The sequence below is a fragment of the Gigantopelta aegis genome, chromosome 5 (genome assembly GCF_016097555.1).
Source record: "Gigantopelta aegis isolate Gae_Host chromosome 5, Gae_host_genome, whole genome shotgun sequence".
NCBI classification, from domain to species: Eukaryota; Metazoa; Mollusca; class Gastropoda; order Neomphalida; family Peltospiridae; genus Gigantopelta; species Gigantopelta aegis.
The window spans coordinates 23920858-23936964 of NC_054703.1; the positions used below are offsets into that span (position 1 = coordinate 23920858).

The 16107-nt window shown below is 37.3% G+C and overlaps 1 protein-coding gene across 4 annotated transcripts in view; it reads left to right on the top strand.

Annotated features, from left to right (window-relative positions):
* Nucleotides 1–16107, top strand: part of LOC121373443 (histidine decarboxylase-like) — a 73250-nt gene that overhangs the window by 25305 nt on the left and 31838 nt on the right. For all 4 annotated transcript variants that reach the window (XM_041500103.1, XM_041500102.1, XM_041500105.1 and 1 more), the window contains one exon: nt 15723–15895. In XM_041500103.1, the coding sequence (XP_041356037.1) occupies nt 15723–15895 (173 nt within the window). The remainder of the gene's footprint in view (nt 1–15722; nt 15896–16107) is intronic.

Here is a 16107-nt window from a genome sequence, read left to right on the forward strand (position 1 = left end):
GGGTATTAATAATTTCAAAGGCACAGGGTCAGTTTCAGTCAATTGTAACTTTATCCAAATGTGTTACAGGTTTGTAGATTAACTAATTTAACTAAACGTAGTGTTCATTTCACACAGGTTGAAACGAAGGTCTGTCCCTTTAACTAAACTTAGGTTCATTTTCACAGGTATTGAAACTAGGGTATGGTCTCTTTAAAATCTAAAACTTAGTGTTCATTTTTCACAGGTTTGAACTAGGGGTATGTCCTCTTTAACTAAAGTCACTTAGTGTTCATTTTTCACAGGTTGAAACTAGGGTATGTCTCTTTAACTAAACTTAGTGTTCATTTTCACAGGTTGAAACTAGGGTATGTCTCTTTAACTAAACTTAGTGTTCATTTTCACAGGTTGAAACTAGGGTATGTCTCTTTAACTAAACTTAGTAAACTTAGTGTTCATTTTCACAGATTGAAACTAGTGTCTGTCTCTTTAACTAAACTTAGTGTTCATTTTCACAGGTTGAAACTAGGGTCTGTCTCTTTAACTAAACTTAGTGTTCATTTTCTTAGGCTGAAACTAGATTCTGTCCCTTTAAGTGGTTTTAAATCAACGGTAACGTTTGTACATGGCTTAAATGTCTGATAATAAACGGTCGAGACACGTTTTAATAACGATACCAGTAATCAAATAGTTAAGCATGTTCACAAATACATTAAAGGCATACATACTGTCCAATCTAATTAAAATTAGCTCCACTATTACATGTGGATCTAAAGACAGCCAGTTGGAGCTCATGTCCACCAATCAAAACCTTACTTGCAGAATCCTGCCAGTGATTTAAAACTAACAACACTGCGTAGTCCCCAATGTCCAGGTAACATTTCGTCTGTAAATAATAATTTAAATATTGACCAATCACACTTCGCCTTTTATAACGTTATTTGGAAGCATACAAATTCTAAAAATATCGGGCGAGTCTATTTTAGTGGCCGCAGTACAGCGAACCATACCAATAAACACGTACGGGGTGGGAGTTATCAGTCTTCAATTTTACATTAAACAATTATTATTTATTTTTATAAAAAAAAAAACCTAACTAAAATCAGTCTCAGTTTTACATTACAAATTATTTTATTTATAAAATAAACATGTTTTAAGGCATTCGTAATTCACACGTAAACATATCGTAATCCCTCAGGATAATTCGGAATGTTTTCAAATTATTTTTAAATCACTGGCAGGATTCTGCAAGTAAGGTTTTGATTGGTGGACATGAGCTCCAACTGGCTGTCTTTAGATCCACATGTAATAGTGGAGCTAATTTTAATTAGATTGACATACTGTCACGGATTTTAGGACCTTATTTCTCTAAAAATGGATAATAAAAAAAAAAATTACATTAATTGTTGGAAACCAAATCTAGCTATCGCATCACCTTAACTGAACCATGATGGAGTGAAATCCATGTCATCCTTCTCGGCAATTTTAATTTTTGAATTATGGACCATTGCCATATTTCAATTATTTTTTACAAAATGTTATTAATAAATGGAGTATAGCGGTTATGAAGATGGCTGAATAGAGTGCATTTAGGGACAAATCAAATTATTTTTGTTCAGATAATACTTTGTTAGAACATTAAATAGGTCAGTGGTCTGTGACATTATGCCTTTAAACTTTGGAACTTTATTTCGGTACACCCAAACGACAGCATATGCGGAATGATTGTACAACAGTTATTTACAGTGACAAGATAACAGGAGTTCTTCGTAGAATATATACAGACACGACACTTTGATTGAGAAAAGTTTACTTGTTGTTACTTTCACTATTATACTGTTATTAATGACCAGTTACCCATTGGGCTATTTCTCGTTCCAGCCAGTGCACCACGACTGGTATATCAAAGGCCGTGGTATGTACCACCCTGTCTGTGGGATGGTGCATATAAAAGATCCCTGGCTGCTAATCGAAAAAGAGTAGCCCATGAAATGGCGACAACGGGTTTCCTCTCTCAATATCTGTGTGGTCCTTAACCATAATATATTATGTCCGACGCCATATAACCGTTGAGTGCGTCATTAAATAAAACATGTTTTCTTTCTTTTTTTTAATTACCAGTTGGGCTGTCTCAGAAAATAAAATATTAACAATGGATACTGTTAAACCATCGATTACTGTTATTCCTGTTCGTTTTCTGTCTTTACCTTTGATATTTAATATTTGGTAGTTAATGTGAAATAGCGAAATATTTCGTCAATCAATTAAGCAAAGAAGATGTGTGGGATCAATTAATGTGTAGTCATTTATCAGAAACACGTGTAAAATGGTAAAATATTTATTGGGTTATTCATACAAATATCGATTAATGTGTAGTTATGTATCACAAGTGGATGTAAAATAGCGAAATATTTCGTCAGTCAATTAAAGGGACATTCCTGAGTTTGCTGCAATTTTTAAGATGTTATCGACTAACAGAGACTTTTAACGATTGTAATTACATATCAAATATAGTTTTCTGCATAAAATATTAGTGTCTGTATATTAAACGTGTTTCTGATCGTTCTAATATTTGTACTACGTTAATTTAATTTTGTTTCCTAAAATATTGTTTCTCGTACGTACGAAATTGTTTGTAGACAGACAAAATCCAGTTTGGGCTTCTTACAAATATTAAGAGGACCAGAAACACATTGAATATACAGACACTGATATTCTAAACAAGAAAATATTGTAATCTCAGGAATGTCCCTTTAAAGGCGCTCGATTACGGATTCAGTGGGCCTTATTTTTCTAAATATTAATTATAAATGGAAATTACATTCATTTGGAAAACCAAACCTAGTTATTTTATGATCCAAAACATTTTAATTGAACTACGATCGAGGGAATTCCATGACACGCTTAATTTTAAAAATTTGGAACTCTTCTTGTGAAAAGTCATAAAAATATACGGCAAGACAGACTCGTAGAGATGAGGCTGTATATACGACAACCGTATAATGTATTTTAGAATTTTATATAAACAACCGCCGTGTATAGAGACTTGGCAAATGAGGGCCGGGTATATAATAAAATAATAAAAAGAAATATTATTTCATGACGAAAATAATTGCGAATACCCGGAAATAAAATAATAAACAGTCGGAACATGAACTCACCGTTTATTATTTTTTTATTTTTTTATTATTATTATTATTATTATTATTATTATTATTATTATCAGGAGCGTATGCATGGAATTTAGCAGGGGAGATAGTCTAGACGATTACAACGCTATAGTGCTTGGTTCGAAAACGGATAACATGTTTTCCAGCGTCACAATGTGGCATTACGACCAGCCAGTCGTTTTTCGTTAATTGATTCGCAAAGTGGTCATTCGGTTTAATGTACAGCGTAAAAACCCCGCACAAACAAACAAGCAAAACACAACAACCCCCCCCCCCCCCCCCCCCCACACACACACACACAAACCCCCAGACAAACAGTATAGGGGCCTACTGTCGCATGTTTTGCCGTCGAAAGGTTGGCTTAATTATTACTTAACCCAGTTGAATCCAGTTTTGCGTGCACGGACAAGTTCAGCCTGCCGTTTGTGCGTGTGTGCACGCACGTTAATATTGCATTTTTATAGAACTCCCCTCCCCCGATAAAATACCGCCCCCTCCATCCCAAAAAGGTAGTAGTAGGTTAATAATAATAATAATAATAATAATAATACACTATTATTATTATTATTATTATTATTATTATTATTATCATTACATGCATTATAATGTTGGTAAAATCACGTCGCGGTGTGGGGGGGGGGGGGGGGGGGGGGCGGTTGTTACAGAAACATTACATGAATTTAGAGGGGGACCCAGGAGTGGTCTCAGCGTTACTGGTATTAAAAAAAAAAAAATTTGAGTTTTATTGCCCCTTGCAATTTTGCGCATTTGAAATATGACTAAATACAGGAAAATAACCTTTTAGTCATATTTATTTGCGTAAAAATTAACTTTAAAAAATATTTACGTAAGGAGCCTCAAAATTGCAATTAGTGAAAAATTATTAAGTTCAAGCCCTGTTGTTAGTCTATGTACTGTCCGAAGTTAGTTTCTCTTTCAGATAATCTATCTCAGCAGCTGATAATTTGTAATTTTTATTTTATTTATTTATTTATTTATTTATTTATTATTATTATTTTTTTTGTTAGTACTGTAGGGGCAATATTATGCTATTCATAGATTCATAAAGCCCCCCACCCCACCCCACCCACCCCCCCTAAATTTAATGATTTCAAGGAACCCCCCCCCCCCCCCCCACACACACACACACATCGTCTCCCCTTTTCAGAAAACGCACTATTCGTACAGTACAAAGTATGTATTCCTCCTGTTCCAGATGGTTCGGTAATACGGATCAATCAAATACTTATTTACCGCCTATATACATCGTCGCTGTGAATATAGCCAGCCCTCGTAAGCGGAGGCTATATACACGGCCGTCGTATATATAGTCACATCGTATATAAATACCATCTAGTTCAGAGTATTCTTTTAAAATGTAACAATTCCTATCCCAAGTCAGCTGCTATGGCATATTTTGCATAACATGAATTTGACAAGGTGGAAAATGAAGGTGTTTGTGATCCTGATGTTTAGAATTTGTTTGCATACGACTAACGATAAATTTACCTATAGATGCAAACGCCTAACTAGTCGAGATTGTCGACGTTTAACATGCGTTTGTTACTAAAATAAATTAATATATAACCTTATTATCATTCAGTACATGTTTTTAATAATTGTTAATAACTTATTTTCATTGTTATTTTTTTGTATTTACCCTACGTCGCAGAGGACGGTCAAGCGATCTCGTTACACGAGCTTGGTAAATCGTTTTGACACTGCGGTTATTCGGGTGATGCCCGTCACTTGACTCAAAATAATACGTCACACCTCTGCTCTCCAAATAACCGTTATTTTTCTCTGAATTATAAACCGTTGACATAATTCAATTATTTTTATAAAATATTAATAATAAGTGGAATATGCTGGTTATGTAGATGGTTCAATAAAGTGCTCTTAGGTACAAATCAAATGTATATATTGTCATATAATACTTTGTTGGGTCAATAATTAGGCCAACCATCCGTGATTGAGCGCCTTTAAGCAAAGGAGATGTGTGGGATCAATTAATTTAGCAGAAACACATGTAAAATGGCAAAATATTTATTGGGTTATTTGTACAAATATTGTATATGCGATCGATTAATTTGGAGGTATTTATCAGAAATGGATGTAAAATAGTGAAATGTTTCTTGAGTTAAAGGCATGTTGTCACAGACCACTGACCTATTACATGGCCTAACAAAGTATTAATATATATTTGATTTGTCCCTAAATGTACTTTATTCAACCATCTACGTAACCACCATTCTCCATTTATTAATGATATTTTGTGAAAATTACTGAATTATGGCAATGGTCCATACTTCAAAAACTAATATTGCTGAGAGGGTTGACTCCATCTTGGTGTAGTTAAAGTGAATGAATGAATGAATGTTTAACGACACCCCAGCACGAAAAATACATCGGCTATTGGGTGTCAAACTATGGTAAAAGTAGTTAAAGTGACGCAATAGCTAGATTTGGTCTGTAAAATTTAATGTAATTTTGATATATTATTCATTTCTAGAGAAATAAAGTCCTTATATTTGTGACAGTATGCTTTTAATTATGCAAATATTGTATGAGGGATCGATTTTTTTTTTACCAGAATTAATGTAAAATAGAGTTATTTATGCAAAAATTGTATGTGGGATGGATTAATTTGTATATTTGTCAGAAATAATGAAAAATGGCGAAATATTTCTTGATTGCATACAGGATGGATTAATCTGTAATTATTCATTAGAAATGTATGTAAAATAGTGAAATATTTCTTACATCAGTTATGCAAAGGATGAGATTGTGTGTAATGGATTAATTTATCAGAAATAGTGTAAAATAATGAACCATTAATTCTCTTGAATCAATTATGCAAAATTGTGTGTGGGATGGATTAATTGATAATTATTTATCAAAAATGAATGTATAATAGTGAACTATATCTTTGAGTCAGTTATTCAAAGACTTTGTGTGGTGTGGATGCGTAGTTATTTATCAGAAATTAATGTAAAATTGTGAACTATATCTTCAGTCAGTTATTCAAAGACTGTGTATGGAATGGATGCGTAGTTATTTATCAGAAATTAATGTAAAATTGTGAACTATATCTTCAGTCATTTATTCAAAGACTGTATGTGAGATGGATGCGTAATTATTTATCAGAAATAATTGTATAATAGTGAACTATATCTTCAGTCAGTTATTCAAAGACTGTATGTGAGATGGATGCGTAATTATTTATCAGAAATAATATAAAATAGTGAACTATATCTTGAGTCAGCTATTCAAAGACTACGTGTGGGATGGATGAGTAGTTATTTATCAAAAATTAATGTAGAATATTGAACTATATATCTTGAGACAGTTATTCAAAGACTGTAGAGAAATATTTCTTGAATCAATTATGATGCAAATATTGCATACAGGATGGATTAATCTGTAATTATTCATTAGAAATGTATGTAAAATAGTGAAATATTTCTTGAATCAATTATGCAAAGGGTGAGATTGTGTGTAATGGATTAATTTATCAGAAATAGTGTAAAATAATGAACCATTAATTCTCTTGAATCAATAATGCAAAATTGTGTGTGGGATGGATTAATTGCTAATTATTTATCAGAAATGAATGTATAATAGTGAAATATTTCTTGAGTCAGTTATTCAAAGACTTTGCGTGGGATGGATGCGTGGTTATTTATCAGAAATGAATGTAAAATAGTGAAATATGTCTTGGGCCAGTTATGCAAAGACTGTGTGTGGGATGGATGCGTAGTTATTTATCAGAAATAAATGTCAAATAGTGAAATATTTCTTGGGTCAGTTATGCAAAGATTACGTGTGGGATGGATGGATTAGTAGTTATTTATCACAAACATGCGTAAAAATAGTAAAATATTACAGTTGCCAATTTTAGAATATGCCATTATAGATTGCATTACGGACTAATTGAGTTGCTTATATTAAATACTTGCTACTTAAAATAGCTAATTACTTTGAAACATCATTCTTACTCTGACATTTTCAGCATTCATCAAATTTTCATATTGCTGGAAATTCGATCACAACGTGTAGATTTATGTATTAGTCGGTGCGTAGGATTCCGTGAAGAGAATTATGGGATCTATTCCAAAATCTAAGACACTATGTAGAATAATCCCCCAATATGTATTTCCGACGGTGTGAAAATTTCATTCTTGGAAATAAATCTTGTCTATATTTTGATTCAGCCTGGAACATTTTATGCGGGATAAGTGTGAGCGTTGAAAATAAAACTTCTACGTATTAATTACTCAATAAATATGCAGAACTCAGCACGCATCTCGTGTATAATTGAGTAGAAGTGTCATAAAACTGAATTGCTTATGTAATACGATCTAATAAATCAAGGTATCGCATTGTTAATATGCTTTTATCGACCAGATGGATTTCATACCTAGGAACGCAGTTCGCGCTGGGAGGGATTTACGAAACAAGGAAGATCTGGTTAAAAATGAATACGGTTGTGTTCCTCCAAATCAGTTCCCATTGCCGATAATGTTAACATTCTATAATAAAACTGATCTCAGTACAACTTACCCAGACAGCACTATTGAAGCAATTGCCCAAGATGTCGCAATTGCGACATTTTGAAAACTACTACGCCCAACAGTTAATCTACCTGTAATGTAATAGATTTTATTTATTTGTTTAATTTTTTTTTTTTTTTTTATTTATTTATTATTATTATTATTATTTTTATTTTTTTTATTTACCATTTTATTTTTGCGTCACTTGTGATGTCTATGTAACTGATGTCCTAAATGTAATGTGCAAACGAAAAATAGGTTACGCAAAATAGGTTAAGCATGAACAAAGCGCAAACGAAACAATCGTTCTCGCAGTTTTGAGCTGCCTGCTTTGTATATATGTATGAGTGTGTTTGTATATTTAATTACATTACATATTCTTTTCTTTTTTTGTCCTTTATATGTTCATTCTTGTAGTTCAGTGTTCATTGTTATAGTCGCCAGTGTCGTATTTCTCCAATTATTTTACCTTATGTGTTACTAATAATACAAATTAATCGATTCTATACATTCTTTGCAATTTTTTTGTTTTAATGTCCCAGAACACATGTGTAATGTCAGGGTTGGGGCCCTGAATTCATTACGTACAGAAACATAGTAGTACACACACGCACGCACACGCACACGCACGCACACACACACACACAGCATCAGAAAAAGAAAAGTACATACACATGTACTATTTTAACAAAATACATGTGTCTTCATACATTTCAAAAGTACAACTTACCCAGACAGCACTATTGAAGCAATTGCCCAAGATGTCGCAATTGTGACATTTTGAAAACTACTACGCCCAACAGTTAATCTACCTGTAATGTAATGGATTTTTTTTTTTTTTTTTTTTTTTTTTTTTTTTTATTATTATTATTATTTTTTTTTTTTTTTTTTTTTTTTTTTTTATTTACCTTTTTTTTTTTTTTGCTTCACTTGTGATGTCTATGTAACTGATATCCTAAATGTAATGTGCAAACGAAAAATAGGTTACGCAAAATAGGTTAAGCATGAACAAAGCGCGAACGAAACAATCGTTTTGAGCTGCCTGCTTTGTATATATGTATGAGTGTGTTTGTATATTTAATTACATTGCATGTTCTTTTCTTTTTTTGTTCTTTATATGTTCATTCTTGTAGTTCAGTGTTCATTGTTATAGTCGCCAGTGTCGTATTTCTCCAATTATTTTACCTTATGTGTTACTAATAAATACAAATTAATCGATTCTATACATTCTTTGCACTTTTTTTTTTTTAATGTCCCAGAACACATATGTAATGTCAGGGTTGGGGCCCTGAATTCATTACGTACAGATACATAGTAGTACACACACGCACGCACACGCACACGCACGCACACACACACATACAGCATCAGAAAAAGAAAAGTACATACACATGTACTATTTTAACAAAATACATGTGTCTTCATACATTTCATGTTCTTGGTTATGTGGATGGTAATAGTTATAGGGTGTATACTACCAAATCAAATCCCATAGACGACAATAGTAACATATGTGGCTAAAGCTCCTACCTGCAGCGTATCAATCGACATAAACGCCACTGATATAAATACTACCACCCCTCACAGTGAATCAGAAATAAATGGGGGTCAAGATGCTCGTTTCTGAGATAACGGGTAGCGTCTATGACTAACCTAGTTCCGCACAAAATTCTAGTACTTTTTTTTTTACAGGTACCCCATACATGTTTTAAGCACAAGGCTACTTGACACATTGGTACTAGATGAAATAAAATTGCATTTTTTTTTTTACCCAGATGAAACTATTATTTTTTACAACCAACACACTCACAATCACAGGACTTGTGGTATTCACTTCTCTATCAAAAGTTGGGTGCACCTCCAACTTTAACCCAGCCAGAAGTTATTTGGTTTAGTACTACTTATAGTCCGTCCCACCCTCATACAAAACAGGATTTTTTTTTGTGTAAATAATTTCAGTTTAGTTTGATGTAAGAAGAAAAGTAAAACTGTTTTGAAAAAAGAAGAAGCTATTTTTGTGTGCTGTTTAGAAATCAATCGGCTTAGAAATAAATAACTTGTAGTAAATTCCACAGTATGAAAAAAAAAAGGCATTTCCTGTGGGAAGGATTTTTGGTATTTATATTTATTTATTATTATTTTGTTTTATTAGAAACATTCACCCCCTCCCCCCCCCCCCCCCCTCTTTTTTTTTAGGTTTCAACCACCGTGTATAATCCTGTCAAATTAATACTAAATAAAAGTATATTAATTTATTGGGAATAGATAATAGTATTTGCACAAATAATCAATATCACATTTTACTACCAATCAAAGCTGAAGCTGTTTTCACTCCGTAAATATTTGAACTTTTACATAGAAATATTGTACAATGCAACCATAGCCATTACATTTGAGATGAATGAGGGTGGATGTATGTTTGTGTGTGTGGGTGTGTGGGTGTGTGTGTTTGTGTGTGGGGGGGGGGTGTGTGGGTGGGTGGGTGCGGATTAGTAATGGTTGATAATAGACGAGGGAAAGTGCGAACATATTGGAGTGTGGCTGGGTATCCAATGCTTTGTTGCGAATTATAGATTTTCCTATTTATTTATTTATTTATTTACTTACTTACTTGTGTGTCCTGTCTTAGGATGCGTAATATCAAAAATCAAGTAGCACTGTCTGGAACGAGAAATAGCCCAATTGGCCCACCGTCCGGGATGTCTTACGGTGAAAAAAAGAAATAAAGAAATGTTTTATTTAACGACGCACTCAACACATTGTATTTACGGTTATACGGCGTCAGACATATGGTTAAGGACCACACAGATATTGAGAGAGGAAAACTGCTGTCGCCATGGGCTACTCTTTTCGATTAGCAGCAAGGCATCTTTTATATGCACCATCCCACAGACAGGATAGTACATACCACGGCCTTTGTTACACCAGTTGTGGAGCACTGGCTGGAACGAGAAATAGCCCAATGGGTCCACCGACGGGGATCGATCCTAGACCGACCGCGCATTAAGCGAGCGCTCTACCACTGGGCTACGTCCCGCCACTTGTCTTACCATAACTACAAATTTATGACAGTCCCTTTAAAATATTACTGACCCCTCTAGTTAAGGGTATCTTCAGATTCTTCTTCTTTTTTTTGGCGAAAGATTTATGTAGAAATCACTTTTTACACTGAGTGGCAACACATCACAACTGCGGGGGAGGGAACTAACGGAAAAACGGTACATTCACCAACTTGTCAAAACGGCATCACAATGGCAAAAAAATAAAAATATAAAAAGAGTGAAAAAAGATCAGTTTATTTATCATTTTAGGGCATCCTTTAATCCGCGTCTGCAATTTTAATGTTATTTATAAGTTATTTATCACAAATACTTGTAAAAAATAACTAAATATGACACTTGCAACTTCGAAAATGCACTCTTTAAAAAAAAAAAAATAATAATAATAATAATAAAACCCCGCTTGTAAAGGTTTTTCTTTCTTGAGACGCCGATAACGCCATCTTGTGGCAATTCAATCCACGGGCAGATAATTGGCATTATCTACACTCACGTCACATCTTGGAATGACTCGTTTAGCCATTCCATCAATCGCCTGCTTATTGGAAACGTATCGCGTGCAACAATCATCTCTTCCCATCGCCTAATAAATTGCTAAGCGCCATTTTGTTTTTATCAGGCATCTCCACCTTCTGCCATCGAGTTCGTCGTACGTCATTATAAATTCTCGATCGACGCTATTTTTTTTTTATTATTATTTTTTTTTTTTACGTCCATCTTGTTCCGGACTGAATTCAACCAGATAGAGCCAGAGGCGGATCTGGGGGGTGGTGGGGGGGGGGGGGGGGGGGGGGGGGGGGGGGGGGGGGGGGGGGGGGGGGGGGGGGGGGGGCAGGGGTCCATCCCCTCCCTAAATTTTGCGACATATATAATTTTATTTTATATTGATTTTATTTTTTTACGATCCCTCTCCAAACCTCTCCCAAAGTTCCTTTTGCATTCCATATCATGTCACTGCCCCCCCCCCCCCTCCCCCCGCTCTAAATGGATTTTCTGGATCCGCCACTGAGAGGAATTGAATAATTTTTTGTTTTTTGTTTTATGTTTCTTTTAACAAAGTAGAAGGTTAACTGTGCATTTATGATATAGCCGTAACCATTTGCCTCGGTGGTGTTGTGGTTAAGCCATCGGACATAAGCTGATAGGTACTGGGTTCGCAGCCCGGTTCCGGCATCACCCAGAGCGAGTTTTAACGACTTAATCGATAGGTGTAAGACCACTACACCCTCTTCTCTCTTACTAACCACTTAGCTTAGCTTAGTAACTGGTTTAACGTGTCCATATACCACTAGGGTTTCGAACACGCCTATCCAAAGTCCGGTCTCCGATAGGATCGGAGGTCTGACTCGGGATAGGGATAACACTAACCACTAACTAAACAACTGTCCTAGTCAAACAGCCCAGATAGCTGAGATGTGTGTCCAGGACAGCGTGCTTGAACCTTAATTGGATATAAGCACGGGAAAAAAAGTTGAAATGAATCTGTCATCTTTCCAAAGCACCAATACGCGAACGTTTTACCACTGGGCTACGTCTCGCCCCTTCAATCTATAGTGTACCTGTCATCTTTCCAAAGCACCAATACGCGAACGTTTTACCACTGGGCTACGTCCCGCCCCTTAGACCGACCACGCATTAAGTGAACAATCGTCTCGCCCCTTCAATCTATAGTGTACCTGTCATCTTTCCAAAGCACCAATACGCGAACGTTTTACCACTGGGCTACGGCCTCTTAGACCGACCACGCATTAAGTGAACGTTATACCACTGGGATACGTCCCGCCCCTTCAATCTAGTGTACCGTCATCTTTCGCACCAAGTGAACGTTTTACCTACTGCCCCTTAGACCGACCACGCATACGTCTGGGATACGTCTCGTGCTTTCAATCTATAGTGTACCTGTCATCTTTCCAAAGCACCAATACGCGAACGTTTTACCACTGGGCTACGTCTCGCCCCTTCAATCTATAGTGTACCTGTCATCTTTCCAAAGCACCAATACGCGAACGTTTAACCACTGGGCTACGTCCCGCCCCTTAGACCGACCACGCTATACCACTGGGATACGTCTCGCCCCTTCAATCTATAGTCTGTCATCTTTCCAAAGCACCAATACGCGAACGTTTTACCACTGGGCTACGTCCCGCCCCTTAGACCGACCACGCATCAAGTGAACGTTATACCACTGGGATACGTCTCGCCCCTTCAATCTATAGTGTACCTGTCATCTTTCCAAAGCACCAATACGCGAACGTTTTACCACTGGGCTACGTCCCGCCCCTTCAATCTATAGTGTACTTGTCATCTTTCTAAAGCACCAATACGCGAACGTTTTACCACTGGGCTACGTCCCGCCCCTTAGACCGATCACGCATCAAGTGAACGTTATACCACTGGGATACGTCTCGCCCCTTCAATCTATAGTGTACCTGTCATCTTTCCAAAGCACCAATACGCGAACGTTTTACCACTGGGCTACGTCCCGCCCCTTCAATCTATAGTGTACTTGTCATCTTTCTAAAGCACCAATACGTGAACGTTTTACCACTGGGCTACGTCCCGCCCCTTAGACCGACCACGCATCAAGTGAACCAATACGCGAACGTTTACCACTGGGATACGTCTCGCCCCTTCAATCTATAGTGTACCTGTCATCTTTCCAAAGCACCAATACGCGAACGTTTTACCACTGGGCTACGTCTCGCCCCTTCAATCTATAGTGTACCTGTCATCTTTCCAAAGCACCAATACGCGAACGTTTTACCACTGGGCTACGTCCCGCCCCTTCAATCTATAGTGTACTTGTCATCTTTCTAAAGCACCAATACGCGAACGTTTTACCACTGGGCTACGTCCCGCCTCTTAGACCGACCACGCATTAAGTGAACGTTATACCACTGGGATACGTCCCGCCCCTTCAATCTATAGTGTACTTGTCATCTTTCTAAAGCACCAATACGCGAACGTTTTACCACTGGGCTACGTCCCGCCCCTTAGACCGACCACGCATCAAGTGAACGTTATACCACTGGGATACGTCTCGCCCCTTCAATCTATAGTGTACCTGTCATCTTTCCAAAGCACCAATACGCGAACGTTATACCACTGGGCTACGTCTCGCCCCTTCAATCTATAGTGTACCTGTCATCTTTCCAAAGCACCAATACGCGAACGTTTTACCACTGGGCTACGTCCCGCCCCTTCAATCTATAGTGTACTTGTCATCTTAAAGCCCAATACGCACGTTTTACATGGGCTACGCGAACGTTCAAGTTACCACTGGGCTACGTCCCGCCCCTTCAATCTATAGTGTACTTGTCATCTTTCTAAAGCACCAATACGCGAACGTTTTACCAACGTCCCGCCTCTTAGACCGACCACGCATTAAGTGAACGTTATACCACTGGGATACGTCCCGCCCCTTCAATCTATAGTGTACTTGTCATCTTTCTAAAGCACCAAAACGTGAACGTTTTACCACTGGGCTACGTCCCGCCCCTTAGACCGACCACGCATCAAGTGAACGTTATACCACTGGGATACGTCTCGCCCCTTCAATCTATAGTGTACCTGTCATCTTTCCAAAGCACCAATACGCGAACGTTATACCACTGGGCTACGTCTCGCCCCTTCAATCTATAGTGTACCTGTCATCTTTCCAAAGCACCAATACGCGAACGTTTTACCACTGGGCTACGTCCCGCCCCTTCAATCTACAGTGTACTACTTGTCATCTTTTTAAAGCACCAATACGCGAACGCATCAAGTTTTACCACTGGGCTACGTCCCGCCCCTTAGATCTACAGTGTACCTGTCATCTTTCCAAAGCACCAATACGCGAACGTTTTACCACTGGGCTACGTCTCGCCCCTTCAATCTATAGTGTACCTGTCATCTTTCCAAAGCACCAATACGCGAACGTTTTACCACTGGGCTACGTCCCGCCCCTTAGACCGACCACGCATTAAGTGAACGTTATACCACTGGGATACGTCTCGCCCCTTCAATCTATAGTGTACCTGTCATCTTTCCAAAGCACCAATACGCGAACGTTTTACCACTGGGCTACGTCCCGCCCCTTAGACCGACCACGCATCAAGTGAACGTTATACCACTGGGATACGTCTCGCCCCTTCAATCTATAGTGTACCTGTCATCTTTCCAAAGCACCAATACGCGAACGTTATACCACTGGGCTACGTCTCGCCCCTTCAATCTATAGTGTACCTGTCATCTTTCCAAAGCACCAATACGCGAACGTTTTACCACTGGGCTACGTCCCGCCCCTTCAATCTATAGTGTACTTGTCATCTTTCTAAAGCACCAATACGCGAACGTTTTACCACTGGGCTACGGAAACTGAACACCGGACGAATAATTCGGCCTCAATGTGTTTAATTACTGTAACTTGTACCTCTGAAAGCCGGACGATCAGAAAGTTATCAATAATTATCGCGACACTAATTGTTTTGTGTATTAAAGGCATATTGTCACAGATTTAAGGACCTTATTTCTCTAAAAATTGATAATAAATAAAAATTACATTAATTGTTGGAAACCAAATCTAGCTATCATATCACCTACCATGATGGAGTGAAATCCATGTCATCCCTCTCGGCAATTTTAGGTTTTGAATTATGGACCATTGCCATAATTCAATAATTTTTTTACAAAATGTCATTAAAAAATGGAGTATGTGGTTATGAAGATGATTGAATTAAGTACATTTAGGGACAAATCAAATTATATTTGTTCAGGTAATACTTTGTTAGACCATTAAATAGGTCAGTGGTCTGTGACAATATGCCTTTAAATATGTCAGTGGTCTGTGACAATATGCCTTTAACATGTATTTCCCCAAAGCTAGTTTTATGGTCTGGGTCATCACAATACCACCACTCACCTTGCATATATTTCCAGATGGAGGGAATACTCGATCATATATTTAATTTATGTTTCAGGCAAGGAGATGGTGGACTACATTTCTGACTATCTGAAGAACATCCGGTCTCGGCGCGTCTTCCCAGATGTGTCGCCTGGGTACATGCGCCATCTAGTTCCGGAATCAGCGCCGCAGTCAGGCGAGAAATGGGAGGACATCTTTAAAGACATAGAGGAGGTCATTATGCCAGGAGTGAGTACATTTAATAATTGTCTGTTATTTCGTTTACGTTCACTGGGATAGGAAGAAACAAAATCATTGGCAAACTGTACGAATCAGCTTGAGCAATGGCCACAGATCACAGTTATCTTCCCATTTGGTTGTCCAGAAATTTGTCCGCGCATGTAGTCTGCTGTTTGACTGTGATTATTTCATGGCAAACAGCTTTGAAGTGGAAACTATTT